General features: G+C 52.1%; 1 protein-coding gene across 7 annotated transcripts in view; it reads right to left on the bottom strand.

Annotated features, from left to right (window-relative positions):
- Nucleotides 1-23999, bottom strand: part of APBA2 (amyloid beta precursor protein binding family A member 2) — a 198437-nt gene that overhangs the window by 38248 nt on the left and 136190 nt on the right. For 6 of the 7 annotated variants that reach the window (XM_060293723.1, XM_060293726.1, XM_060293727.1 and 3 more), the window contains 3 exons: nt 22543-23533; nt 6144-6224; nt 5042-5078 (listed from right to left, as the gene is read on the bottom strand). In XM_060293723.1, the coding sequence (XP_060149706.1) occupies nt 5042-5078; nt 6144-6224; nt 22543-23493 (1069 nt within the window). In that variant the 5' untranslated portion in view covers nt 23494-23533. Of the gene's footprint in view, nt 1-5041; nt 5079-6143; nt 6225-12845; nt 13039-22542; nt 23534-23999 lie in introns of those variants that run through there. The other variant, XM_060293728.1, reaches the window with a different exon arrangement.

Below are 23999 nucleotides of genomic sequence, written 5' to 3' on the forward strand. Positions count from 1 at the left end.
CTCTATGTATAGTCTTATATATGTCCAGGAAATTTCTGGCAGGATTCACAGGAAATTTAACAACGGCTTCTACTGCAGGGAGGGATTAGGGGTCTGGGACGTGCAGATAGAAAAGGGGAAGGTACCACAGGGATTTCCAGGGTAGAAATCATTTTTCAATCTTATGGCTCTTGGATTGATCCAAGCACTATTCACAGAAAGTTTAACAAACCTCTATTGGTGAATAAATGTTCCCATTTAAAAACAGGTCCAAGCCCTATTCATGCTGAGCAAATAGAATACTGGAGACAAGATCTCACATGGTTTTGTTTGTTTCTAACAAGGAGGAGTCTTTTTGGTTTTCCTAAGCCCTCTATGGAGCACTCCACTCTCTTCTGACTCCCACCCTCCGGCCAATAGCACCCCAGACCCAGGGGGCCCACGTGTCCACCCAGGCCTGCTCTGGGCTCGGGAGCCCTGCCCCTGTCACGGGCTGACAAGGAGGAGGTGAGAGCTGCCTTCAACTCAGGAGTCTTACGTGGACAGGTTCACCCCAACTGCTTACTTTAAGAGCAAACCAAGGCTCAGATCTGAAGTGCCCAGTGTATGAATATAGCCAAGTGGCTTCATCACCACTGTGAGGACCCCTCAGAGAGGGAAGGTGTGAGGTGAGCACATCCCAAGGTCTGGAAGTCGGGGAGTGAGGCCCCCGTGATCTCCCAGCACCCACGGTGGGACACTGACAGGTTCAGACAACAGGGTATAAGGACCCCTTTAAGGGGCCCTGGACTGGAGGACCAGCGGCATCTGAGCACAAGCCCAGGGTCTTGGTGGGGTATGGGTGGTCCAGGACACCTCACAGGAGCCTTGGCTGCTGGACCAGGGGGAGAGCAGTGTGAGGAACAGAACGCCATCTATCAGCCTTTGTTGGGTGCTGAAGCTGGTGCTGTGGGGCTCCATTGCCCGAGACCAGCACCAGACTTTGGGTTTTAATAAGCACATGTCTGGTTTGATAGAAAAGCTAGACTTTCACATATACTCGTTCAGAAGCAGGTGACCCTTTGGCCCACGTGGACGCACGCTGCCACCTCCACGGCCCGCGGAAGGGAACATCCTGGCGTTCCTGCTACTCCTTGCCGCCTGGGATGCCTCCCCACGGGACGGTGGGAGAGCTCTGTGCAGGGGTCCACCCTCCACAGGTACCCTGCAGTGTCAACCTTCCAAACCAAGAGGGTCCGAGAGGGCCAGCGTCTTCCCACAGACGGTGGTCACCAGGGGGGCTCTTCCCTCAATGACTTGGTGACTCCGAGCCTGAGGGGGGCCAGCAGCTCTGATATCTGGAAGGTTATCCTCAGTGGGCTCCCCAGAACTGGAGCTGTGCATCTTCACCAGGTGAAGGCAGCCCCACTCCTGCTGCACCCGGCGGGCTGCTCGGACAGTACAGCAGGGCGCGGCGAGCTCAGACCCCAGCCCGGTTCCCATCCCGGCTGTGCAGGGACCACCTGGCCATGCGCCCTCTCTGAGCCTCGGTTTACTCATCTGTGGCAGCACCGTCCCTGGGGGTTGTTAGGAGGCCACCGAGTCAGCATGGTTAAGGCATCAGTGCTGTGCCGGGCCCGAGTAGCGCTGACAAGGACTATCTGGCCCGTTACTGATGGTGTTGAATGAAGGCGTATTAGGGAGTCAGGAAACCAGCTCGGCAAGGAAGGCGGGCTGTCAAGTACCCAGACGTGCGTCCAAGGCCAGGCTCCGCCCTTTGGCAGCCATGGGGGCTCGGAGGAGCCTCACTGCTTCCTAACCTGTGAGTTAGGCTGACGTGAATGAGATGCACAGGGCCCAGCACAGGGACTGGCACACACCCAGCGCCTGAGACATGTGAAGACGGCATCACTGTAACTGTTAACTTTCATCTTTCATTATTATTAACAACACAGGATGTGAAGTAAGGCATGAGTTGGGACTGAAGGCTCTCCCTCATCAAGGCTCCAGGAAGGTTTCCCGCAGTGCAGAGCTGGCAGAAGGCCCACTCCTCCTCAAGGTCACAGTGGGTCTTCTCAGCCCTTGAGACCTCGGGCCGCAGGACTGAACGTGCCCGAAGACTCCACTGCACTTGGAACGCTCGCCTGCCAGACGGGGTGTGGCCGACACCGAGGGCATATCCCCTCCAGCCCCCTCTCCAGACCTGCTCCCCTCCTTCCTGGAAGCCCAGTGGTCCAGGCAAGCCTGAGGTTCAGGGTGCAGTCACTGGCACATCTCTGGCCGATGGGAGACAAAGAGGTCATCAGGGACTTTAAGGTTCAACTAAACACTCAGAGTCATGAGGGCTCCTAAGTTCAACCAGACGTGGGGCTGCTTCCTCAGAGGGAATAAGGCAGGAAGCACAGTCTGTCAGCTGGATTCTTCCGAGAGTCCACACAGCGTCCACACAGCCGCCCAGGCGCTCGCCTCGAGCACGAGGGTAAGAAACGCCCATCAGGGAGGGTGTGTGGAGCCGTCCCAGTGTCCCAGGAGACAACACCTCTTACACTCACTCCCTGGGTACGGCTTCCAGGGGCCCCTCGAGGGACACATCCGGTTACAAGGTACCCTCCATGGGAAGTCCAAAGCTTTGTACCCCGCAAAGATGCATCTTCCATCGAGACGCAGTCACCATCTTTCCCATCTCTACCATGGCTGGTGTGGACTTTTGCCCTTTTCTCTCTGCTTCTTGCCCGGAACAGGAAGTGGTGTCCGGAAGGATACGGACACTGGCTGGGGCTGAGGTGACCCACCCGAGGAGAAGGCCGATCCCCGTGTCACACACCCATGGAGCCAGGAGCCACTCGCCTCTGGACCTCAGTACACAACAAGCTTCCCTGTTTGGACAAGCTCCCAGTAGGTGCACGGAAATGCATTCTTAACTGATCAACGTGTCTAATTTGGGGGTGGTTTCCCCACATTCATTCCATCCTAGGGTGTTTCATCATTATCTCTTCCTGTTCCTGAGTCAGACTTTTGGTCCTTCAAGTCTCTGTTGAATATGAATCCTCTGCTATGAAGGGGTGTGTGTTTGCTTTAAGATCGCTACATTTTCGTAACAGTTGAAGGGCTTCTCTTCTATAGGACACTCTCAAGTAAGGCGGTCCACACTGGCTTGAGCTGGTCACAAGCAGCCTTAGCCAGTCTGGGTTGGTTGGAGGCAGCTGTTTTGATTTGGTCTAGAACAGTCAGCTGGTACAGAGCGGGGAGTCTTCTGGAAGTCTGACTCGGGGCACCCAGGCACACGCTCTGCTTCCCGGTCCCTCCCCCTCCCCTCCCTGCAGGTGTGAGGCCGATTCAAGCCAGGGGAGCTTCATGTGCAAATCATCCCCCCAGACAGTTTGAGGGAGTCCTGCCCAAATGGCGCCATGAAATACGTTGAAAAGTGAGCTTCGGGACTTCCCTGGAGGTCCAGTGGTTAGGGCTCGGCACTTTCACTGTGGGGGGCCCGGGTTCAATCCCTGGTCGGGGAACTAAGATCCCGCAAGCCGCGCGGAGTAGGCAAACAAAACAAAAGACAAGTGAGCTTCTTGGATCCACAAGAGCCTCCATCGCCAGACCAGTGGACTGGCACAGCCCCATCCTGGCATCCTGGTCACCAAGGAGACTGGAGCTGGGATGTGCCACATCCTCCCTATGAAGGAGATGCTGGGTCCTGCCAGTCCCTGGGTCCTGGAACAACCACACTAGCAGGCTGGACTGGGATCATCATAATCTACTGTGACCTGATGAAAACCAGTGTGATCCAGTCTGAGCCAGCTAAAATGTACCCCAAACCACATGTAAACTGCTGAGCGAAATCCATCTGAGCCTACTGGAATCGGTCAAAGTGGGGTCAAGGCTATTGGAATTGTGTAATGTTGGTTCCGACAGTTCAAAACTGGTTTTTATCCAGCTGGAACAACACCGAGCCAGTATAACGTGGAACCAGTTGCAACCGGGTTGAGCCAGTGAATTCACTTTTAACCAGTTTGAGTTGGGCTAGCCTGATTTAAACCAGTCAGTCCCTTGAAAGGGAATTTGAGGGCTTCAGTTTCCCGGGTTTTTTTAGTTCTTTACTGAAAAAGAAAACCAGGGTAGCGAAAGTCTAAAGTCATTTACTTCTGAAGATTAATGTACCTTGCTCGCATAAATATTCATAAAAATCAATTACCAGCTTATTGAAAGAATTAATAAACTTCACATTGTTTATCGTGACCCACTAGCAAGAGCAGGAATCAGCCTCCTGGCAAAGCAAAGATTCTACTTTTAAGAGGCTCTTTACCGTGTGGTTGGAGGGCATCCTAAAGGAGTTGCCGGGGGTTCCCTGATGCCCTTCAGACAACAGCCAAGCAGGAGTGCTCCCCACACCAAAAGTGACACAGAACAGATCAGCTGGGTTGTTTTTTTTTTTTTTTTGCGGTACACGGGCCTCTCACTGTTGTGACCTCTCCCGTTGCGGAGCACAGGCTCCAGACGCGCAGGCTCAGCAGCCGTGGCTCACGGGCCCAGCCGCTCCGCGGCATGTGGGATCTTCCCGGACCGGGGCACGAACCCGTGTCCCCTGCATCGGCAGGCAGACTTTCAACCACTGCGCCGCCTGGCAAGCCCTGGGTTGTTTTTTTTTTTAATTGAATGTTAAAATACAATATTAACCTCCTCAAAAGAGACAGGAGAGTGGAAGGAAATGAAGAGTCTTTAAAAAAAAAACTAGCAGTCTAAATTTGGATGCAATTATATCCACCCTAATCAAAAGTGTTAGATCATAATTAGCAGCTTATACAGAGACATTTCAATCTATTAATTCAATCATCGTGTCATGTGTGAGGCCATTACTGAAAGTATAATTAAATGGGATGGTCTCCTGTTCCCTAATCAATTGGATCTTCTCCCCTCCCATTGAAGACGTGGGGCCGAGCACCTTGCCTTATTGTAGAACTGCCTTCCCCTTGAAGGTGTGTTTTCTACACAAGCTTTGTGGGAGAAAATCAAAAGTCAAAGTCCCATTTGCTTTGACATAAAAATATGTCAGCTGCCCCCTAAGAGAGAAAATTCAGTCACTTACCAGCCACAAAACTTGGAAATGATGCCACCTTCTTCGTCTGTTAGGAAATATGAAAACACACACACACAATAGGTTTAAGTAGTTAGCCCATAAGATCTAGGTTAAGTTGATTAATTACCATAATTAATGGTGGTGATTAATTATGGTAATTAATTACCATAATTAATTAATCATGACTGGTCTTCCCAAGAAGTCAGCTCCTTACAGCAAACCAGTGTCTTTCCGGCGCCATGATGTTTGGGTGGGGTACATGTAACCAATTCTCATGGAAAACCTGGGGTACAAAAGGCCATCAGCTAAAACCAGATTAGCATGTCACTGCTAGAAGGAATATACCCAGTGGTTCCCTAACTGGTGGGCATGAGAATTTCCAGGTACATCTTTAAAAGCAAGGAAGGAGACCAGACGCCACTGCATGGGTGGCCACAGTTATTTCATCCAAGTTAGAAAATCTCATCCAAACCATGTTATCCAGAAAAGGGAAATAACTTGCTTAAGGCCTCATTCTAATAACCTCCCCATCACGGCAGTGAAAGTTTACATGGGATTGTTTTTTAAAACCACATTGTTGGTTTAGAACTGTGGTTCTCAACCCAAGTGATTTTTGTCCCCAAGGGGACATACGGCAATTTCTGTAGACATTTTTGGTTGTCACAACTGGGGGAGGAGGGCTGCTACTAGCATCTAGTGGGTAGAGGCCAGGGATGTGTCTAAACACCCTGCAGTGCAAAGAATGGCCCTTCACAACAAAGAAGGATCTGGCCCCGAATGTCAATGGTGCCACCCTTGAGTAATCCTGTTTTAGAACATGACTGTCAGATAATGGGACAGAATGAGTTTCTGTCAAATCGGGGAGCACCAATGACCCCCACGCACCAAAGGCAACACATGGGCACACCGTGGTGTGGGTCTGAGTCAACAGGAAAGGGCCTTCCCTTCCTCGTCCTGCAGGGCCACCGGGCTTTGCTTGATGGGACCCCCCCCCCTCCCCCAGGCACTGGGTGGGACAAGAACATGGTGGAGAGGGTGAGCCCATGAACACAGGGTAGGCAGCTCCCACATCAGGGCCCTGGGCCAGAACTCTCTTCCTTGGAAAAATTACCTCTAGAATGTTGTTATTGTCAACAGGGCCATTGAGATCAGAGCGCTGCTGCTTCCTCGGCTGCTCCAAACCATTGCAAACCTGGAAACCGGGAAGTTAAAGACAAAGATGGTGTTTTCACACGTGAGAAAAAATAAATAAAAATTTAAATTTAAAAAAAGAAAAATAAACCAAGACACAAAACTGGAGATACAATATGATACAATTTTGTAAAATGCATGTGTATATAGGTATGTGTGTGTGCATACAGATATAATTTAACTTTTCTGCCAATAATATGTATACTTTTATACTTCTAAAAAATTACTTGAATCATATTTTCTAACTTCTTGTTTATTATTATTTTTAATTGTGGTAAAATACATATAACAGAAAGTTTGCCATCTTAACCATTTGTAAGTGTACAGTTCAGTGGCATTAAGTACTCTCACACTATTATGCAACGTTCACCATCCATCTCCAGAGCACTTTTCATCTTACAAAACTGAAACTCTGTCCCCATCAAACACTAACTCCCTATTCCCACCCCACCGCCAGCCCCCGGCAACCACCAGTTCCCGCTATCAATTTACTCTAAGGAGCGCGTACGAGTGGGGTCATACAAGATTTGTCTTTTCGTGACTGGTTTACTTCACTGAGTATAATGTCCTCAAGGTTCATCCCTGTTGTAGCAGGTGTCAGAATGGCTGAATAATATTCCACCATTTATACAGACCACTGTATAAATGGTGGAATAATATTCCACCATTTATACAGACCACTGTATAATGGTGGAATAATATTCCACCATTTATACAGACCACTCTTTTGTTTATCCATTCATCAGTCCATGCACACCTGGGTTGCGTCCACCTTTTGGCTGTTGTGAATAATGCTGCTACAAACACCGGTGTACACATATCTCTCAGAGTGCCTGCTTTCAATTCTTGGGGGATATATATATATATATATATATATATATATATATCCAGGAGTAGGACTGCAGGATCCTATGGTCATTTTATTTTTTATCTTTTGAGGAACCACCATACTGTTTTCCACAGCAGCTAAGCCATTTTACATTCCCAACAACAGTGTCCAAGGGTTAAAATTATATTTCTAACAAACTTAAATTCTTAGTTCAATGCAAATTCAAAAATCTAAATTCTTTAGTTAATGCAAATTAGTCAGTCTACTACTAGAGGAAAAATGCCCCAAGGACATGTCATAAGTCTTCTCTTAAGGAAGACATCAACCCAAAATTCTTCTTACTTCAATGAACAAAATTTAAAGTTTAGGTATATTTTCTCTACTTAATGCCCTGCACTATCCAGAAGATCTCTCCAGATCCAAGCACTGAAATCACTGTCCAAACCCCAAAGGAGGCTCTGGTGAGCCAGCATCTTAAGTCAAGTTCCAGAACTTTCTGGAAATAAATCATCAAGCAGTAACAATATGATGATGTCAATGACATTAATAAGTTTTATTTACAAATAAATAAATTTATATTATGAACATACGTATACATTATATTTACATTATGTTTATTTATAAATAAGTAACATTATTGATCACATCCTTTCCCATATGAGATGGATGTGCCCATTCCTGCTTTACAGGTAAGAGGACTGAGGCTCCAGGTGTGGACAGGAATGGCCAGGTACCCATAGGCTCAGGCAGCACAGCCATGTGTCGTGTCTTCCCTGCCCTAGACTGTCACTGTCATGGCCTGTGACTTCATTAGATCTCCGTGCAGGGGTTAGAGAAAAATGAAAAGACCCAGGCCCACCGTCCTAGCCCTGAAGGGAACAGGGGGGTTGTGCACCAGGCAGACCAGGGATTCTAGCTGAGCATCCTCTCCATGACTGCAGGTACCACTGGGCTTCAGAGGCCGTGGGCGTGGAGGGGAGGCTCAGACAGGAGGTGGACAAAGCTGGCTGGGTATTAAGGACCGGGCAGATTTGTGCCACATCCCAAGAGCAATCTGGGCTCGCTCAACCCACAGGAAGAAATGAGGCCTTCCCGGAGCAGAGGGGGTGCAGGGCACAAATGGGGCCAGGAGGGTCAGACGTCTGCTTTGTCCCCTCTTCCTTGCTGGAAGCCCAAAGGACTGCCCCTACCCCAAAGCCCCGTGAGCCCCCAGACGGCGCCGGTGGGCCCTGACCTGGCCCCGCTGTTCTGGTCTGTCCTGAGGAAGGGCTCTGGGGCCCCCTGCTCCACCCATCACAGCCCTCCTTTCAGGTCTGGCCCCATCCTTCTCCTTTCAGGTCTAATCTATCCCCCACGGATCCATGCTACCCGAGCTGAGCAGACAGCGCCCCTTCCTGCAGGGCTGAGCCTGAAGGGGTCACTCCTGCCAGGGTCCCACTGGAGCCAGGCTTCTTCTCGAACTCCTAATGGGCTCCTGCCACAGCCCTACTGGCTCTGCACCTCCCGCTGTGGACAAGACACACGAGGAAAAACCTCCTGTAATGTCCAAAGGGGTCTCTCACCTCAAAGGGTGCTCGCGTCTGCCTTAAGTAAGGCTCTAATGTGGGACATGCCCCAGACAACCCTCTGCTGTCCTGTACACCTCCCAATTTCAAGATCCACTTAGAGCACATCAGTATTTTACCTTCTTGTTTGCGAAATTTCTAACCTGGTGACCGTCCCTAGGCTGAGTTCACAAACTTCATTTCGTGAAGGCCTGCACTGCCTTACAAGGAGCCGAACAGGCACCAGGAATCTCCAAAAACCCCAAAGAAACCAACCAATCAACTGAAAAATGAAAACAGGGTCAACCACACCTAGTACACACTGAGTATTTGTGTCCCCCACCCTCCACCGCCAAAATTCATATGTTGAAACCTAACCCCCAGGGCAATGGTATTATGAGGTGGGCTGTTAGGAGGTGATTAGGATTAGATGAGCTCATGAGGGTGGGGTCCTCATGAATGGGATTAGTGCCCTTATAAAGGGGATCTCAGAGAGCTCCCTCGTCCCCCCTGCCATGTGAGGATGTAAAAGAAGATGGCTGTTTAGGGAGCTGGGTTCTCACCAGACACCAAATCTGCCAGTGCCTTGATCTTGGACTTCCAGCCTCCAGAACTAAGAAGTAAATGTCTGTTGTTTCTAAGTCCCCCAGTTTATGGTATTCTGTTTTAGCAGCCCAAAAGTACTAAGATAACACTCCTTCTACAAATGTTACAGATTGGACTAGGACCTAATTTTTCTGGCAGAAAGAGGACCATCATATGGGGCAACAGACTGTCATCAAGGTGCTGAATACATAGTGGGAAACGGCAACACCAGGACTGACGCTGGCCTTGTGTTGGGTGTCTCTGGCAAATGGAAGAGGTATCCCTTCTGGGGGACACAGTTCGGGCTTGGCCAGGGGAACCCAGGCTGGAAGTCAGTGCCCTACACCATCTCCCAGACAACTCAGTGTGGGGCCACAGCACGTGGTGACCACAGGCAACACAAGGTCTCAGGTCCACGTACAAGGGCAGCTTCTCCTCAAAGCTTCCACAGGCTCGACCCTTCCCTCCAGGCCAACATTTTCTCTAACTCCCTCCGACCACTCATCACCATGACAACTGCATCTCATAATAAACAGCCGGGGTTGTTTCCAGAGAGGCAGGAGGACGGCTTGCACTGCTTCTCCTTGGGAGAGCCCATCTGGTGCTCAAATTTTCATCTCAGGGGCCAGGATGGGGGGCTTGGCAGCAGGGGACACAGGATCTGAAATGAACATGGTTAGAGGCCCATATGGATCTCAGAGGGAGATGCTGTTTAAATCCTTCTGTGCCCTCCCCATGGTACAGCAGCCAGGCACACCTCAAAATAAGATGCCAACAGGGATGGGAGGGCCACATCCCTCATCCAGTACCTGTAGTGGGGCGTTCTCAGTGCCACCCACTGGAACCCCCATCAGCCATTGCTGGGGGGGAGGGGGGAGTGAAAGATGTGACCTGAAATATGCTAATGCAGTGGGGACCCCCCCCAAACCCCACTCCATGGAGCCCGGAGACCAGAGCACGATGTGATGGCACAGGCTGGTCACAAAATGCCAGGACCAGGGACGCCTGTTCAGGGCAGAGATGACTTGCTTGTAAGAAAAATACACTAATTTGAATAAACTGTTCGAATAAATATCTTGGCTCTAGTTAGGGAAACTAAAGCTAGGATTTTTTCACGTGTCAATTCTGATTGTGTCTGCTGGATTAAACTGAAAATCTGGCAATATACCTCACATGGCTTCAGATGGAATAACAGCAAACAAGCACACGCCCGCTCACACCATCTGGAACAAAAGCTGCGTGTTTCCGAGCGCCGTCCCGAATGACAAGCACGTGAGTGACATGGAGGGGAGCTCAGTGAGGGACAGACAGCAAAGCCAGGGAAGCCGCTGGACTGTCTTATCTGCCCCCAGACACAACTCCGAGTCAGAGAAACCCCAAGTGCTGCCGGAGTCTTCTCCAGGAGTTATTTCTTGCTCTGTTCTCCAAGGCATCGGTCAGCCCGACGCATCGGACATTCCAGCTCAGGAGGGGCAGCTGAGGCAGCGACACTGAGGATGCTCCCGTGGGGCCAAGCTGAGAGCATAACCCACGGGGCCACTGACGGTCTGATCAGCGCCCTCCAGGTCTCCTCTCAAAGGCCCTCCAATCCATCCCCTGACAAATAGGTGGCTCCGGAAAATGACGATTTTGTTCTTTTGCTCCCATTCCTCTTACGATTCAGGCCACTCTGTGATATTTATCTGCAGGAGGAGGAGAGCTTGGATAAAGTCTTTATTCTTATCATAGCTATCCCTCTGGGGATGATCGCATCTTTTTTTTTTTTTTTTTTTTTTTTGCGGTACGCGGGCCTCTCACTGCTGTGGCCTCTCCCGTTGCGGAGCACAGGCTCCGGACGTGCAGGCTCAGCGCCCATGGCTCACGGGCCCAGCCGCTCCGCGGCATGTGGGATCTTCCCGGACCGGGGCACGAACCCGTGTCCCCTGCGTCGGCAGGCGGACTCTCAACCACTGCGCCACCAGGCAAGCCCCATATTCTTCTTTTAATGATACTAACATGGTATGAGCTCAACCATTTTACATACCCCAGTGGTCTGCATGAGCTCTGTGAAAGCCCAGCAGGATTCATAATCTGGCGTCCACCCCTCCTCTGCCCCTTCATGGGCTCAGACTGGCTCGACTTAGTTTTAGATGATTCAAATTGGCTCAGGCCAGTTAATGAGACAAGAGCCTTTTCTTTCTTCTTTTTTTTTATTGTGGCAAATATACATACGATAAAATGTATCGTTTTAGCCAATTTTAAGTGGACAATTAAGTGGCATTAAGTTCATTCACACTGATGTACAATCAACACCACCATCCGGCCACAGAACTTTTCATCATCGCCAATGGAAGCTCCGTCCCCTTTAAACACTAACCCCCGTTCCCCCCGCCCCTATCCTGGCAACCATCAGCCCGCTTCCGCCTCTATGGATTTAATTAATGTAGGTACCTCACTTGGGTGGAATCATACAGGATTTGTCCTTTTGTGACTGGCTAATTTCACTCAGCATAGTGGCCTCAAGGTATATCCCCGTTGTAGCAGGTGTCAGAATTTCCTTTTTGTTTAGGGCTGAACAATAGTGCTTTGTATGTAAAAGTCTTTTTTTGGAACTGGATCCTTATAACTGTGGCGCAGAAGAGAAATCAATCTTCCCACAAATACTGTAAAAATTACCAGGCCATGATCTCTGAGTATGGGCCAAATGGCCCATATTTTAGGTGATTTGGAAACCTTTGGCTTAATTCATCCGATTTCATTTTTCTTGGCATTTAAAAGAGGGCTGGAGATGAAATATTAATAAGATATTAGGCAAGAAAAACCTCGGGCAGCAATTCCACTTCATGACATCTCCCGTGATTTGCAAATCCAATGTAGCAAGAAGCACCCTGACCTGCCACTACTCTTGTGTCTGGAGCAGGTTTTGAGGACTGGTGAATGGCTAGACCATCCCTCCTTTCTTGAAATTAACATTCATGTTCTAAAAGTGACCAGCATGCTATCTTTTATATACTTGGGTCCCCGTGAATGAATAAACGAATGAATGAATGTAGAAGGGAATAGATGACAGCAAGGGAGAGCATCTATTTTCAATGACTAGAAAAGAAAGCAGCAGCAGAAGTAGCCAGAGACCTGGCTTGGGTGTGGGGTGGTCTGGGTGTGAGCCCTTCTGAGGAAGACACTTGGGTGGGTGAGTCTGTGTCAGTGCATACCCCTCCACAGCCAGAGACCCAGGAGCTCTGGAAGTGAAGGTCAGGAACAGAGGTCTCCCAGCCGGCACCAAGGGCTGATCTGAGGGGAAGCGTGAGATCCAAAGTCGAAGTGGGAAGGGTGAGGGGAGGGATAGGGCTGCACCAGAGGTCAGAGTGGGCCAATGGGTCCCAGAGGCAGAATCAGAGGCCGTTTGCAAGTGTCAGGGCCAATGAAGAGGAGGACTGACCAAGGAGGGCAAACAGGCAACGCCCCGAACAACAACCTCCCTCCTACCTGACATGGTGCCCCGAGCACTGTCCTGAGAAGTAACCCCTCGGCCAAAGTCTAGCGCAGGCTCGCTGACCTGCTGGCCTGACTGCACCCAGAGCGCGGCAGGGTGGCCAACCGTGGGGCAGACCCGGCAGTGCCTCAGCACCAAGGACAGCACACCGCCAGCTCTTAAGAGGACCATCTGCTGGCTGTTGAAACCAACCTGAGCAGCCGGGCAACGAGGTTCCGCAAGCCCAGATCCAAGCATCCTTCAGCTCCAGGAGTCTGGGCCTTGGCTTGGTCTCAGGTGGAGAGACCAGCTTCTCTTCCGCGAAGGCTGACTGTGGTCTTGACAGGGTCTCGAGTCCACGCTAGGCCCTGGGGTGCCATCCTGTGCCTCACCCCCTTCTCAGCCTTTCTGAGCTATGCTCAGTTTTCCTGAGCTGTCCATGGTATTATCTGATGTAGGGTTGGGAGCTATTCTCGGTTAGCCTCCTATTAAAGACACAGTGCCGTGTCTTTTTTAGTAACTGATTAGCATTGACCGCTATCTGAGCGCTTTGGGGTGCAAACCCCGTGACTGCCATCGCCATGCTGTTTCATCTCCGAATCTCGTGCTCAGCAATGTGGTCTTTCTCCCCGAACAGAAGTTGTTACTATATATTCTCCCATGGAGCCCTGCACCTCCTGGGGAATGTCATGTGACTGACTGATATTGTGGGATGTATCTTGAGCCCCTGGCACATGTGGGGGACGGTGGCGGTGCTGCAGGGGCCCGAGGACGGGAGATGCAGGTCGGGCAGCGCCCTGCCTCAGTCCCCCACCCACCTCTCTCCTTCCCCGAAACCTGCCCTGGACACACACCACTGGCCAAGCAGTGCAATTCGAGTCAAAGCAACGCAATCCCAGCTCCACACGTGGTGGGCACCCTCTCCCTGCTGGCATCTCCTCAGATCCCTCCCTGCCTGCCCTTACAGACGCTCCCCACCCATCCCCTGTGCTCCCACATGGGAGCCTCTGCCCTGGCCATCCACCAGAGATGCTCAGGGTCCTCCCACTTCCCCCTCCCCCTGATGGCCCTGCTCTGTCCCTCTCTCATCAGCATCCTCAATCCAGTCCTTCACCTTCCACCTGTCCTCCTCCAGGGCTCTGGCCCCCGTCACAATCCCCAACCCCACTGCATGCTAAGGACGCCCGTGACCTCCACGTTCAGCCCGCCTGGTCAGCTGACTTCCCAAAGCCCCCCCTCAAAGTCCCGAGACCTCTCTACTTATCACCCACGCGGGAGCCCGTCCCCAGGAAGCCTGCAAGGGACTCATGGGCTGGGCAGCGGCGTCTCTGCTGATCACCCAGCCCCACCCGGATGGATGGTGAGTCTCTGCCTGTCTGTCTCCCTCTAGAACAAGCTTCTCGATGCAGGCTTAAGTCACTTTCATCTCTGCACCCCCAGGGCCCGGCACATCGTGCAGTTCGCACGGACTGCGTGGGAGGGCTCACAGACGCCAGCCAGCCCAGGAGGTGGGGAGTGGGAATTACGTTCAGAAACCCCGGGTAAAGGAGGGATGGCGTTTGGAATTAGAGAGAAACCGGTGGTCTGGAGCCCAGCTCATCTGCCTGGAAAGCGGGGATCTCAGTTAACTTTCAATTCAGAATCGAGTGTGAGAAAATCAGGGCACCCTTGGAGATGTGTGGCTGCCACACGGCCCCCCAGATCAGGGAATCCAGAGCAGAAAGGGGCTGAGGATGCCACCAGGAGGATGTGAGGACCGCCCCCCAAGAAATCCCTGCGGGGAGAGGGGGGCACCTGAAGAGGGCCTGCAGAGAGGGGAGAGTCTGAGGGCACCCGGGGAGTTGCTCCCATCCCACCTGTCACCCCCACCCATCAGGCCCCACCCGTCTCCACGGTGTCCCTGGCCAGTCCCATGCCTCCTCTCATCCTGCCTCACCCTGCTGGCTTCGTCCCTCCCTTGATGTCACCCCAGAAAATGGGGACATCATCTTGCTCCCTGCCCGGCCCAGCACGGTCCAGTCTGCGTGCAGAGCCTCACCTGACTGCCTCCCCCACCTCCTGAGATTCCCACGGATGTAAGACCCGCACCCTCATCCTGACGGCAAGCGCTCCACGCCCCTCACCATCCATTGCCAGATACTGACCCAATCAGCTCTGCTCCCACAGCCCCAGGTGGCATGTCCAGAACATTCCCGAACCAGGAGCTGGTGCAGCGGAGGGAGGTCCAGGCTTCCTGGCTCTGCCATCTGCGCTCTTAACCACTAGCCCCAACTCTCTCGAGGGTGGAGGAGGGGGGCAGGGAAGGAACTTTCTAGATTACTGTTAGGGGAGGGGCTTCACGTGATTTTCCCAAACAATAAAGACAGTGTTTTAGAAGCCCCGCTTTAACTAGATTTTAAAAGCCCTGACGCAAGCCCAGATTCCTGCCAGATGAACTGTTCCATGAAAGTAACAGCCACCTCTAGTCACAGGTCAAGAGGCTTCATAAAAATCACATCAGGGCGTTGCGCTGACTCGGCAAATGGGCTCCAAGAAGTCAAGTTTGGGAGCTCGGGCAGACCAAGCGAGGGGCTGAGGATGCCGAGGCCTGGATTTCGTTTTCCAGGGCGGTCCCGGGAATTAGTGACAGCAGGCGCACTGGGCGGGGAGGAGGCTGGGGAGGAGCACAGGAGCCCAGGGACCCTTCCATGCACCCTCCCCGTGAGCAAAGGGACGTCCAGGACTGATGCCCGGGCAGGCAGGCAGAGGTGTGGGGACGGCTGCAGAACTGGAGCAGGGCTGCAGGAAGGAAGAGGCCAGCTGCGCTCCACGGAGGCCTCGGGGGTGTTGAGGACCTTCCACTGTCCCGCCATGCTCCTGGACACCCCTCCCCCCCTCCACCCCCCGCAAGCTCTGTCCTCAGCACCTGCCCGAGGGCTCTTTCTCCAGCTTGGTCCGGCCTGGGGGCCAGGTCTGGGCAGACTCTTCCCACCTGGGCACTGTTGCAAGCACCAGGGTCCCTGGCACACCTGCTTCCACCGGGGCACCAGCGACCCCAGGATGCTCTTCTCTCGGCCCCTCAGGGCCAGGGGGTCCTCTACAAAAAGCAGGTGCTCAAACTTGCTTCATACGTCGCGGAACAAGGCACATGTGAGCCCAGTGGGAGCATCACCCCCTACACAGGGCAGACCAAGGTTGCCCCTGCCCCTAATATTCCCCCTCCCTATTTGGTGTCAGCATTCCTGCCACCATCTCCAAAGGTCCTGCATAAAGCAAGTCTTGACTGAACGCCAATCACAGCAAAGGCGCCCGCACAGGGAGCAAGGCTGAACACTCGTGTGTGTGATGTGGCCTCGGGGCCCTGGATCACACCTCCCTCTAACTGCTGTATTAAGTTGACTACGATGTATTGGTCTTTCTTTTTTTCTATTGTCAGAGGGCTCTTTCTAGAAAGCACTGGCTGGGCTGATAATAAACAGAAATCATGAAAACCCCAAAGAATCAAAACACGCCTTTGGTTTGCCCTCCAGACGTGCGGAGCTGTTCCACGTGGTGGTCACATAAATCTGAAGCCTCCATCTCTACGATCACTGAAGCCCTGATGTGTACCCAGCCCACAGGGGCACGGAGGGCCAGGGAAGGCCGCAACCCTAGGAATCTACAAGGCGCAGAGGACGGAGAGTCTCTGAAAGAAGTTCGGGCACAGAGCAGGTGTTTCTGGAGGACCTGATCTCACAACAGCTGTCACAAGCGAGTCCTTGCCAAACACAGACGCACAGCAGGGACCACAAGAGCCTGTCACCCCAGGCACCCCAAAGACCCACAGAACCACGATCTCTGGTGCTGGACAAACATGCTCTTACCGTGCCCCCAGGAGCATGGGGGGCACCCCTCTTCACAGGAGGTGCACTGAGGACTCGCCCGGTCCTCCTAAGCTGTGACACCAGCCCGGGTGGGGTCCTCCCTCCACACTCCCGGCCTCGCTGCCAAAGGGCAGAGGACCACCCTGGCAGATGCAGAAACGGCCATTCTATCTGGATATTCAATATGCATCTGGCTGGACCCAACTCATGCATCCTTTAATTGCTGTATGTAAAAAAAAAAAAAAAAAAAAAAATATTTCATGTCACCAAAGCTCAACAAAATTAAGAAAAATGCCCCATGAATAATCTCTACTTGATTGATTTGATCTATGGCCTGAGCCCTCATGAAGTCAGGACGTTGCGACAGTTTTACAGGCCGAAGGTCTGGTGTCTGCCTGTCACCTTGCTGGTGCCAGGACACACTCGCCGCGAACGGTAGAGCCCGTCAGGTCTCGTGATAACGGATAACGAGTAAACAGATGACAGGGCAGAGGAAACTCACCCACACTCACCCCCTCGCTGAGCTTGGCATCACCTCTTCTAGAGCTGCCCAGTGTCACAGGTACGAGACTTGCCCTAACAAACTGTTCAGGCCTCATGCTGTGTAACCATGGATGCGGTACTGACCCCACACAGGTCTCAAAGGCCTCGTCTGTAAAATGGGAATAACCCTAGTCCCTACCTCTTCCAGTTGCTCTAAGATTCACTGAGATCACATACATAAAGCCCTAGCACGGTGCTGGCCGTCACTACCCACACCGGCGTCACCTCCACCATCACCCAGGGATTCTCCACAAATGGCAAAACAAGAAACATTAAATCCTCCGAAGCCACGGGTCCCACAGGTGACAGAGGTGACAGCTTTCCCACCACTGTGGGTTGACGGTGACCATCCTGGGACTGAGCCATACGGGGACAGGTCTTGGGATGTCACATGGTCTGGCCCTCTGCCCCTAGGACGTGCATCTTCGGTTGGTGTATTCCTGTGGGGAGAGAAAAGGGCTCGAGGCTCCAGAGTGTTCGGGAGAGGCGGGCGGAGCAGGGCTGCAGAGTCCTCGTCGCTGGGAGTCTGGGATGAAGGCAGCACCCATGTGAGCACGGAGGGGATCTCTAGGAAGGGGAAGGCTTTGCAGCAGAGTTTCTCAAAGTCATCTGCCAACCCGATACGGTCAGCTCTCCTTGTTCGTGGCTGTGATGTTCAATAAAGTTGCCGTGAACCCTGAAGGAGGGGATCCTGGACCACCGTTCCCAGAGGAAATACAGCGTGAGCTTCCCCTGAGCCTCTGGTCCCCACATTTCACCAACCGATCCATACATGACCTTGTTCTATGTATGTTTCTATTTAAAGACACCTTATTTACTATGTATTACTCACAAATAATTAATTATATCCAGTATATATAATAAAACACTAGCTGAGAAGAGTTTCACATTTTCCTGACCCGGGATAACAAGACTGTCAATTTCATTGGCTAGGGTCAGAGTTAGGGTTTCAGCCTTACAACAAGATGTTTTTGAATGGGTGGTCATCTCACAAATCCACAAAGTTAGCCACTTTTCCATCACTCCCTCACACACTGTAGATGTTACTCCAGCACTCCGTGGAGCAGCCCCAGGTACAGATCGGCAAACTCTTCTTCCTTTTTCTGAATGTACCATGCTGTTATTTGTGAACACTGAACTCACGGCCAACAGCTCTGTCATTCACACCTGAATGAAACACCCAACACACGTGTTTTTCTCCAAAAGGCACGTCTCAGCCTTCTTGCGCTTAGGAACACTAGACAGCACTTCAGCACTGCACTTGGGGGTCATTCTATCACCAGTAACAAGCACACAAATGCAGAAGACACAGCACTAAAAGGACCACAAAAAGGACACTTTTTCATAGTATGAGCTGAAAGAGGGCAGGGCATCTCCTTGTTCAAACTTATCTGGGAACGGGCGTGTTGAATGACTCAATTTTTTTGCCTGTCTGTGCATGTCTGAAAAGGACTGCATAAGTGCCATGGGTATAGATTTTTAAGGTTACAGATAAACTCTAGTGAGTAGGCAAATTCACAAATACCGAATCCATGAAAAATAAGGATGAGGCACACCTTGTTTACAGAACACCTCTAAGCGGATGCTTCGGGGAAATCCTGAGAGGCAATTTGTCTCTTTGATTTGAAAACTTTTTTTTTTTTTTTTTTTTTCGGTACGCGGACCTCTCACTGTTGTGGCCTCTCCCATTGCGGAGCACAGGCTCCGGACGCGGAAGCTCAGCGGCCATGGCTCACGGGCCCAGCCGCTCCGCGGCATGTGGGATCTTCCCGGACCGGGGCACGAACCCGTGTCCCCTGCATCGGCAGGCGGACTCTCAACCACTGCGCCACCAGGGAAGCCCTGTTTTGTTTTTTCATTAATTTATTTTTTATTGAAGTATAGTTGATTTACCATGTTGTGTTATTTCAGGTGTACAGCAAAGTCACCTGAGTTATAGATATATTCCTTTTCAGATTCTTTCCCCATGTAGGCTACTACAAAATGAAAACTCGATGCTGGAATTCTACAATGTCACAGGGCAAAATATTTTTTGCCTCTATTTTCCAAAATGTCCTCAATAAACTTTCATTGATTTGAAAAAACTTTTTTCCTATAAAAATACTCACACGTGGGTCTCCTCTTTTCCCCACGATCACACTCTAGCTTCCCACAACGCCAAGTACACCTCCTTCAGGTTCTCCAGACCTGCGTGCCCCTGTGCAGACCTCTCAGTCTCCTCAGAGCTGCATGCGGGCAGCTCTAACTGCAAACTGGAGCCTTTTCAAAAGAAAAGAGGCTAGGGCTTCCCTGGTGGCGCTGTGGTTGAGAGTCCGCCTGCCGGTGCAGAGGACACGGGTTCGCGCCCCGGTCCGGGAAGATCCCACATGCCGCAGAGCGGCTGGGCCCGTGAACCATGGCCGCTGAGCCTGCGCGTCCGGAGCCTGTGCTCTGCAACGGGAGAGGCCACAACAGTGAGAGGCCCGCGTACCGCAAAAAAAAAAAAAAAAGAAAAGAGGCTAAAGAAAAACATCTGCAGCAAAAAGTAACATCTGTGGTGCACGCATAAAGTGCTGCTAGGAAGTGGAAAAGCATCGAGACCCCAAAAGATAAAAGGCACCAACCATTCATAGAAGAAAAATAAAGTATCAGACAAGAGGATCATGGGGTCAGCATTCATGCATAGCCTGGGAATTTATCCTCAAGTAATAAATCCAAAGGAGGAAAACCTGCCTCCCTCATACAAAGAGGTCTGTATAGTCTCGCATATAAAAGAAAATGCCACCCGCAACCTGCACACTCCAGGGCAGGATATGTACGGAGAAATCAATTAGATGGCCCATTGCCTGAACTTCAAAGGTTGGCAAAAAGGATCATGAAAATGATATGACAACACAGAGCGACATTTACAACATGTCAGATTTTAAAAGCAGGATGGCAGAATCACACGTGGGACCACGATGGCAGCTAGAGACATTGTTTATGCTCAGTGCCAGAGTCTGAGAAGGTGGGAACCACAGTCCCCTTTCTAATTCTATTGTAATATTGTTGTCCGTACAGCGACTGAGTGAAGTGCTATTCAGCACTCTTAGAAGCACCCACGACATAACTTTTCGAGCTTTGAAATGAGGGGAAGAAAGGAGGGATGCTATCTATGTACTTCTCCTCCAACAGGAGTCCTCCAAGAATTGCTTCTCAAACTGCATGTGGCATCTTGCTAAAATGCAGCCTTAACTAATAAGGACCTACTGTATAGCACAAGGAACTCTACTCAATACTCTGTAATGACCGATATGGGAAAATAATGTAAAAATCAGTGGATATATGTATATGCATAACTGAGTCACTTTGCTGTACATCAGAAACTAACACAACATTGTAAACCAACTATACTCCAATAAAAACTAATTAAAAAAACAAAACAAAATGCAGGCTTGGCACTGGCAGTCCTTGCCGCCGGTGGTGCTGGGCCGTGGACCATGCTTTATAAACCAACAGTCTAAGCACCTAGATGGCTGATGCTGTCCATTTCTCCCTCAGGTGATTTCCACCACAGCCTTCACTGTGTGCACAGTACTGGGGGTGCTGGCGTGGGACCCAGGAGCACCCTGTGCACCTGTTGGGGGCCAGGACTTTGCTGGCCACACGGCCTGGATATTCCCAGGGTAGAAGGGGGTTCCTTTTAGAAAGGCAGGCTGTGGTCTGAAGCAAAGAATTGCCAAACTTCCCAGGGAACTTCCTTCTTTACACACAGACACACACACACACAGACACACACACACACACACACACACACACACACACATCTTGCTTTCAAGACGGTTCCTGTCACCAGCGGCTCAACTTGATCAAATTTCAAAGTGTTCTTCATCTGGATGGGCCATTCGGGTCTACAAGACATGATGACCCAGCCAGGGCAGAGCCCTCAAGAGGAGGCCAGTTTCTTCGGGGGCCCTTGTCCGCCCCGAGCTGGGAATCGCCAGCCTCTCCCCTTGATGGAATTAACTTGTGAATGAATGAGTGAATAAAGCCAGAAAAGCTAGGCAATAATAAACCAGCATAAATGAGCCTTTCCGGGGTCTTGGAAGAGAGCATTTGTTTCAAGGAAACACTCTATTTGGGGAGAAAATGTACCTGCCCTTCCAACCAACGCCACGTCTGAAGAACAGACCTCCTCTGGGCCCCCACCTCCACCCTCATCCACCTCCAGCCCTCCAACCCAAAGGGCTGCATTTTCACTCAAACTGGCATGTGGTTTAAGTAAAGGCCAACATCAGGTCTCGTGCACTCCCCACCATATGCCCTAGAGATCATTTCTCTTGACTAGAACTTTGTCCAGGCATCACTTGTCCTGGCGAGGCTCAGCACGTCATCTGCCTCGCGTGGTCCACATTGACCTGCGGCACCATTGCCGCTGCGGGGTGGTGAGTCCAGCCCTGCCAGGACTGCAGAAGGACAGCAGTACTGTTCCCTAAAGTCCAGACCTTGACCCCAGAGCCGCCGCTATTGTTGGAGGCCCCTCCACATCTGCTAGCGCACAGCAGTTTCTTTACACCCCAGAGCCCCCAGCACACACAGAACGGCCTCAAATGACAGGAACACCCCGAAAGTGAAGTCAATTTATGCTTAACGATCTTTAAAAAAAAAAAAGCATCAAAGGGAAGTTCCAGAAACCTACAGTGAGTCGATAGGACTTGTTGCCCAAACACGAGCTCTCACTATCTATACTTGTCAAATGCATGAACTCTTCTGGGAAAAAAATAATATTAATGAAGCCTTTAAAAAATATGAAAGCAGTTCGTTCTCATTTGTCCACAGATTTAGCTAAACACAAGTTCCTTTACATGCGTCTAATATTCACATCTTCTTTTTATATACACGTAAGTTTTTTTTGAAAGGCAGCTTGTCAAGAGTGTTCATTAGAATACACACTCACTTTGCTATAATTAAAAGAAAATAGTTACGCTTAAACCCACTGGCCTCATTAGCATACATCTCTTCTCCAAGACTTCGTCAAACCTTCAAATAATCATTTGCAAAACGGTTTTTTACAGCTAATCGGCCATCATGCCAAGGCCCCCAGGCTTTCAGAGAAGTGTCACCCAATAAAACCATCCCCAGTGAAATGCACTCAGGTCGCTGCCCCTCGACGCTAGGCTACCCCCAACCACCGGCCGCAGCTGCCTGCGCTCGCCAGTAGCCCCGCATCCTTGCCGAAGTCCGGCCAGCCTGAAGAAACCCCCTGGTGAGGGGCAACCGTCACAGGGACCACCCCCACGTGAGCAGATCCAGGGCAGGCACACTAAGACCCAACCTCTTCTGGGTGGGCTGAGTGTCTCCTGGGAGCCCTGGTTGCCAGTCTGCCTTCCACCAGATTTTCTTGACATTTAACTAAGGCCCCTGATGGGTGAACAGGAGCGGCTGGGCCATCCACACATAACTGAGGGGATGGAGAGCTAGGCACACATTCTGATCTACAGGTTACAGCAGCACCTTTGCTCTCCGGGCCCCTCCATCCCCTCCCCTGGGGACAGCCAGGGTCCTACCTGCTCTTGGGGCCACTTGGGCCTCTCCTCAGGAGTCCTGGTCTTGGTCTTGAAGCTTCTCTGGGGGTCTGCGGGGTGCTTGGCCTCCGGAGGCAGGTTCAGGGACTTGGGCCGGCCCTCGTGTCTGCTGGGGCCGCGGCGGGCCTCGGCAGGCGGGCAGGCCTCCGAGGGGCCCCCGGGCCCCAGCTCGGGCGCCCGCAGCGGCGCATGCTCAGGGCTGGCCTCGCCGGCACCGGCAATGCTGCTCGTGCTCAAGCTCATCTTGATCTCGGCCACGATCTGGTCGATGTCCTCTTCCTGGTCCTCCAGGTCCCCGTCCCCGCGCCTCGGGCGGTAGGGGGATGCGCTGCCCTCGTTCCCGTTGGCCTCAGTGGGGTAGTAGTCCTGGTAGGCCTCTTCGCCGGGACAGTAGTGGACGCCCTCTTCCTGGTCCTGGGCCTCCAGCATAGATGCCTCAACCTCTGGGGTGGGGAGGCGGCCGTCCCGGTAGCCGGGGCTGTCCTGGTCCCCGTGGCCGTGCGGTTGCGGGCCCGCCGGATCCGTCCACTCCTCCACCGCCTCCTGGCACTCGTCCGTCTCCAGGTGGTGCGCGTCGTGGGCCAGGTAGCCGTCCCCGTTGCAGTCCATGCCCTGCAGGTAGCTGTCGTCCTCGGGGCAGTAGCGGATATAGTAGGTGATGCCCTCCTCTTCCTCGGGGAGCCCCTCGTCATAGTCCTCCTCCTCGGAGGTGTTGTTCACGTAGTCGGAGCTGGAGTCCCCGTCGGGGCTGTGGTCGTGGCCGCCCTGCTCGGCGGGCACAGGGCTCTCGGGCCGCAGGGCCGCCAGCTCCAGGCCCTTGGGCACGTACTCCTCCAGGGGCAGCTCAGCATCCTCGCTCTCGGGCTCCGGGCCCGGCCTCGCCCTGTGGTCCAGCATGCTGCTCGCCGTGTTCGGACGCTTCCGGTGGGCCATGGCGGGCAGTCACGCGGCCATTGTCACCAACGGGCAGCCACTGTGGGGAGGAAGAGGGGACAGGACAGTCAGAGCCCGAGAAGCACGCCCCGCCAGCATGGTTTACACCAGAGCGATGTAATGCGAGTCTGTTCAAACGACGTGACGCCCCCACCCCAGCTGACTGGTGTGTCAGGACCGGCGCACACACCTGCCAAAGAGAGAGGAGGACACCGGGGCTGGAGGAGGAGGCCCCAACGACCCCCAGGACGCCTGCTGCTTTCCCCCCAACTCCCCGCTCATTCGAGACTTCCCTCTCTTTTTTTTCTTTTTATTTGAAGTATAGTGGATTTACAACATTGTGTTACTTTTAGGTGTACAGCACAGTGAGTCAGTTTTGGTTTTTTTTTTTTTGCTGTACGCGGGCCTCTCACTGCTGTGGCCTCTCCCGTTGCAGAGCACAGGCTCCGGACCGCAGGCTCAGCGGCCATGGCTCACAGGCCCAGCCGCTCCGCAGCATGTGGGAT

The sequence above is a fragment of the Globicephala melas genome, chromosome 2, assembly GCF_963455315.2.
Source record: "Globicephala melas chromosome 2, mGloMel1.2, whole genome shotgun sequence".
NCBI lineage: Eukaryota > Metazoa > Chordata > Mammalia > Artiodactyla > Delphinidae > Globicephala > Globicephala melas.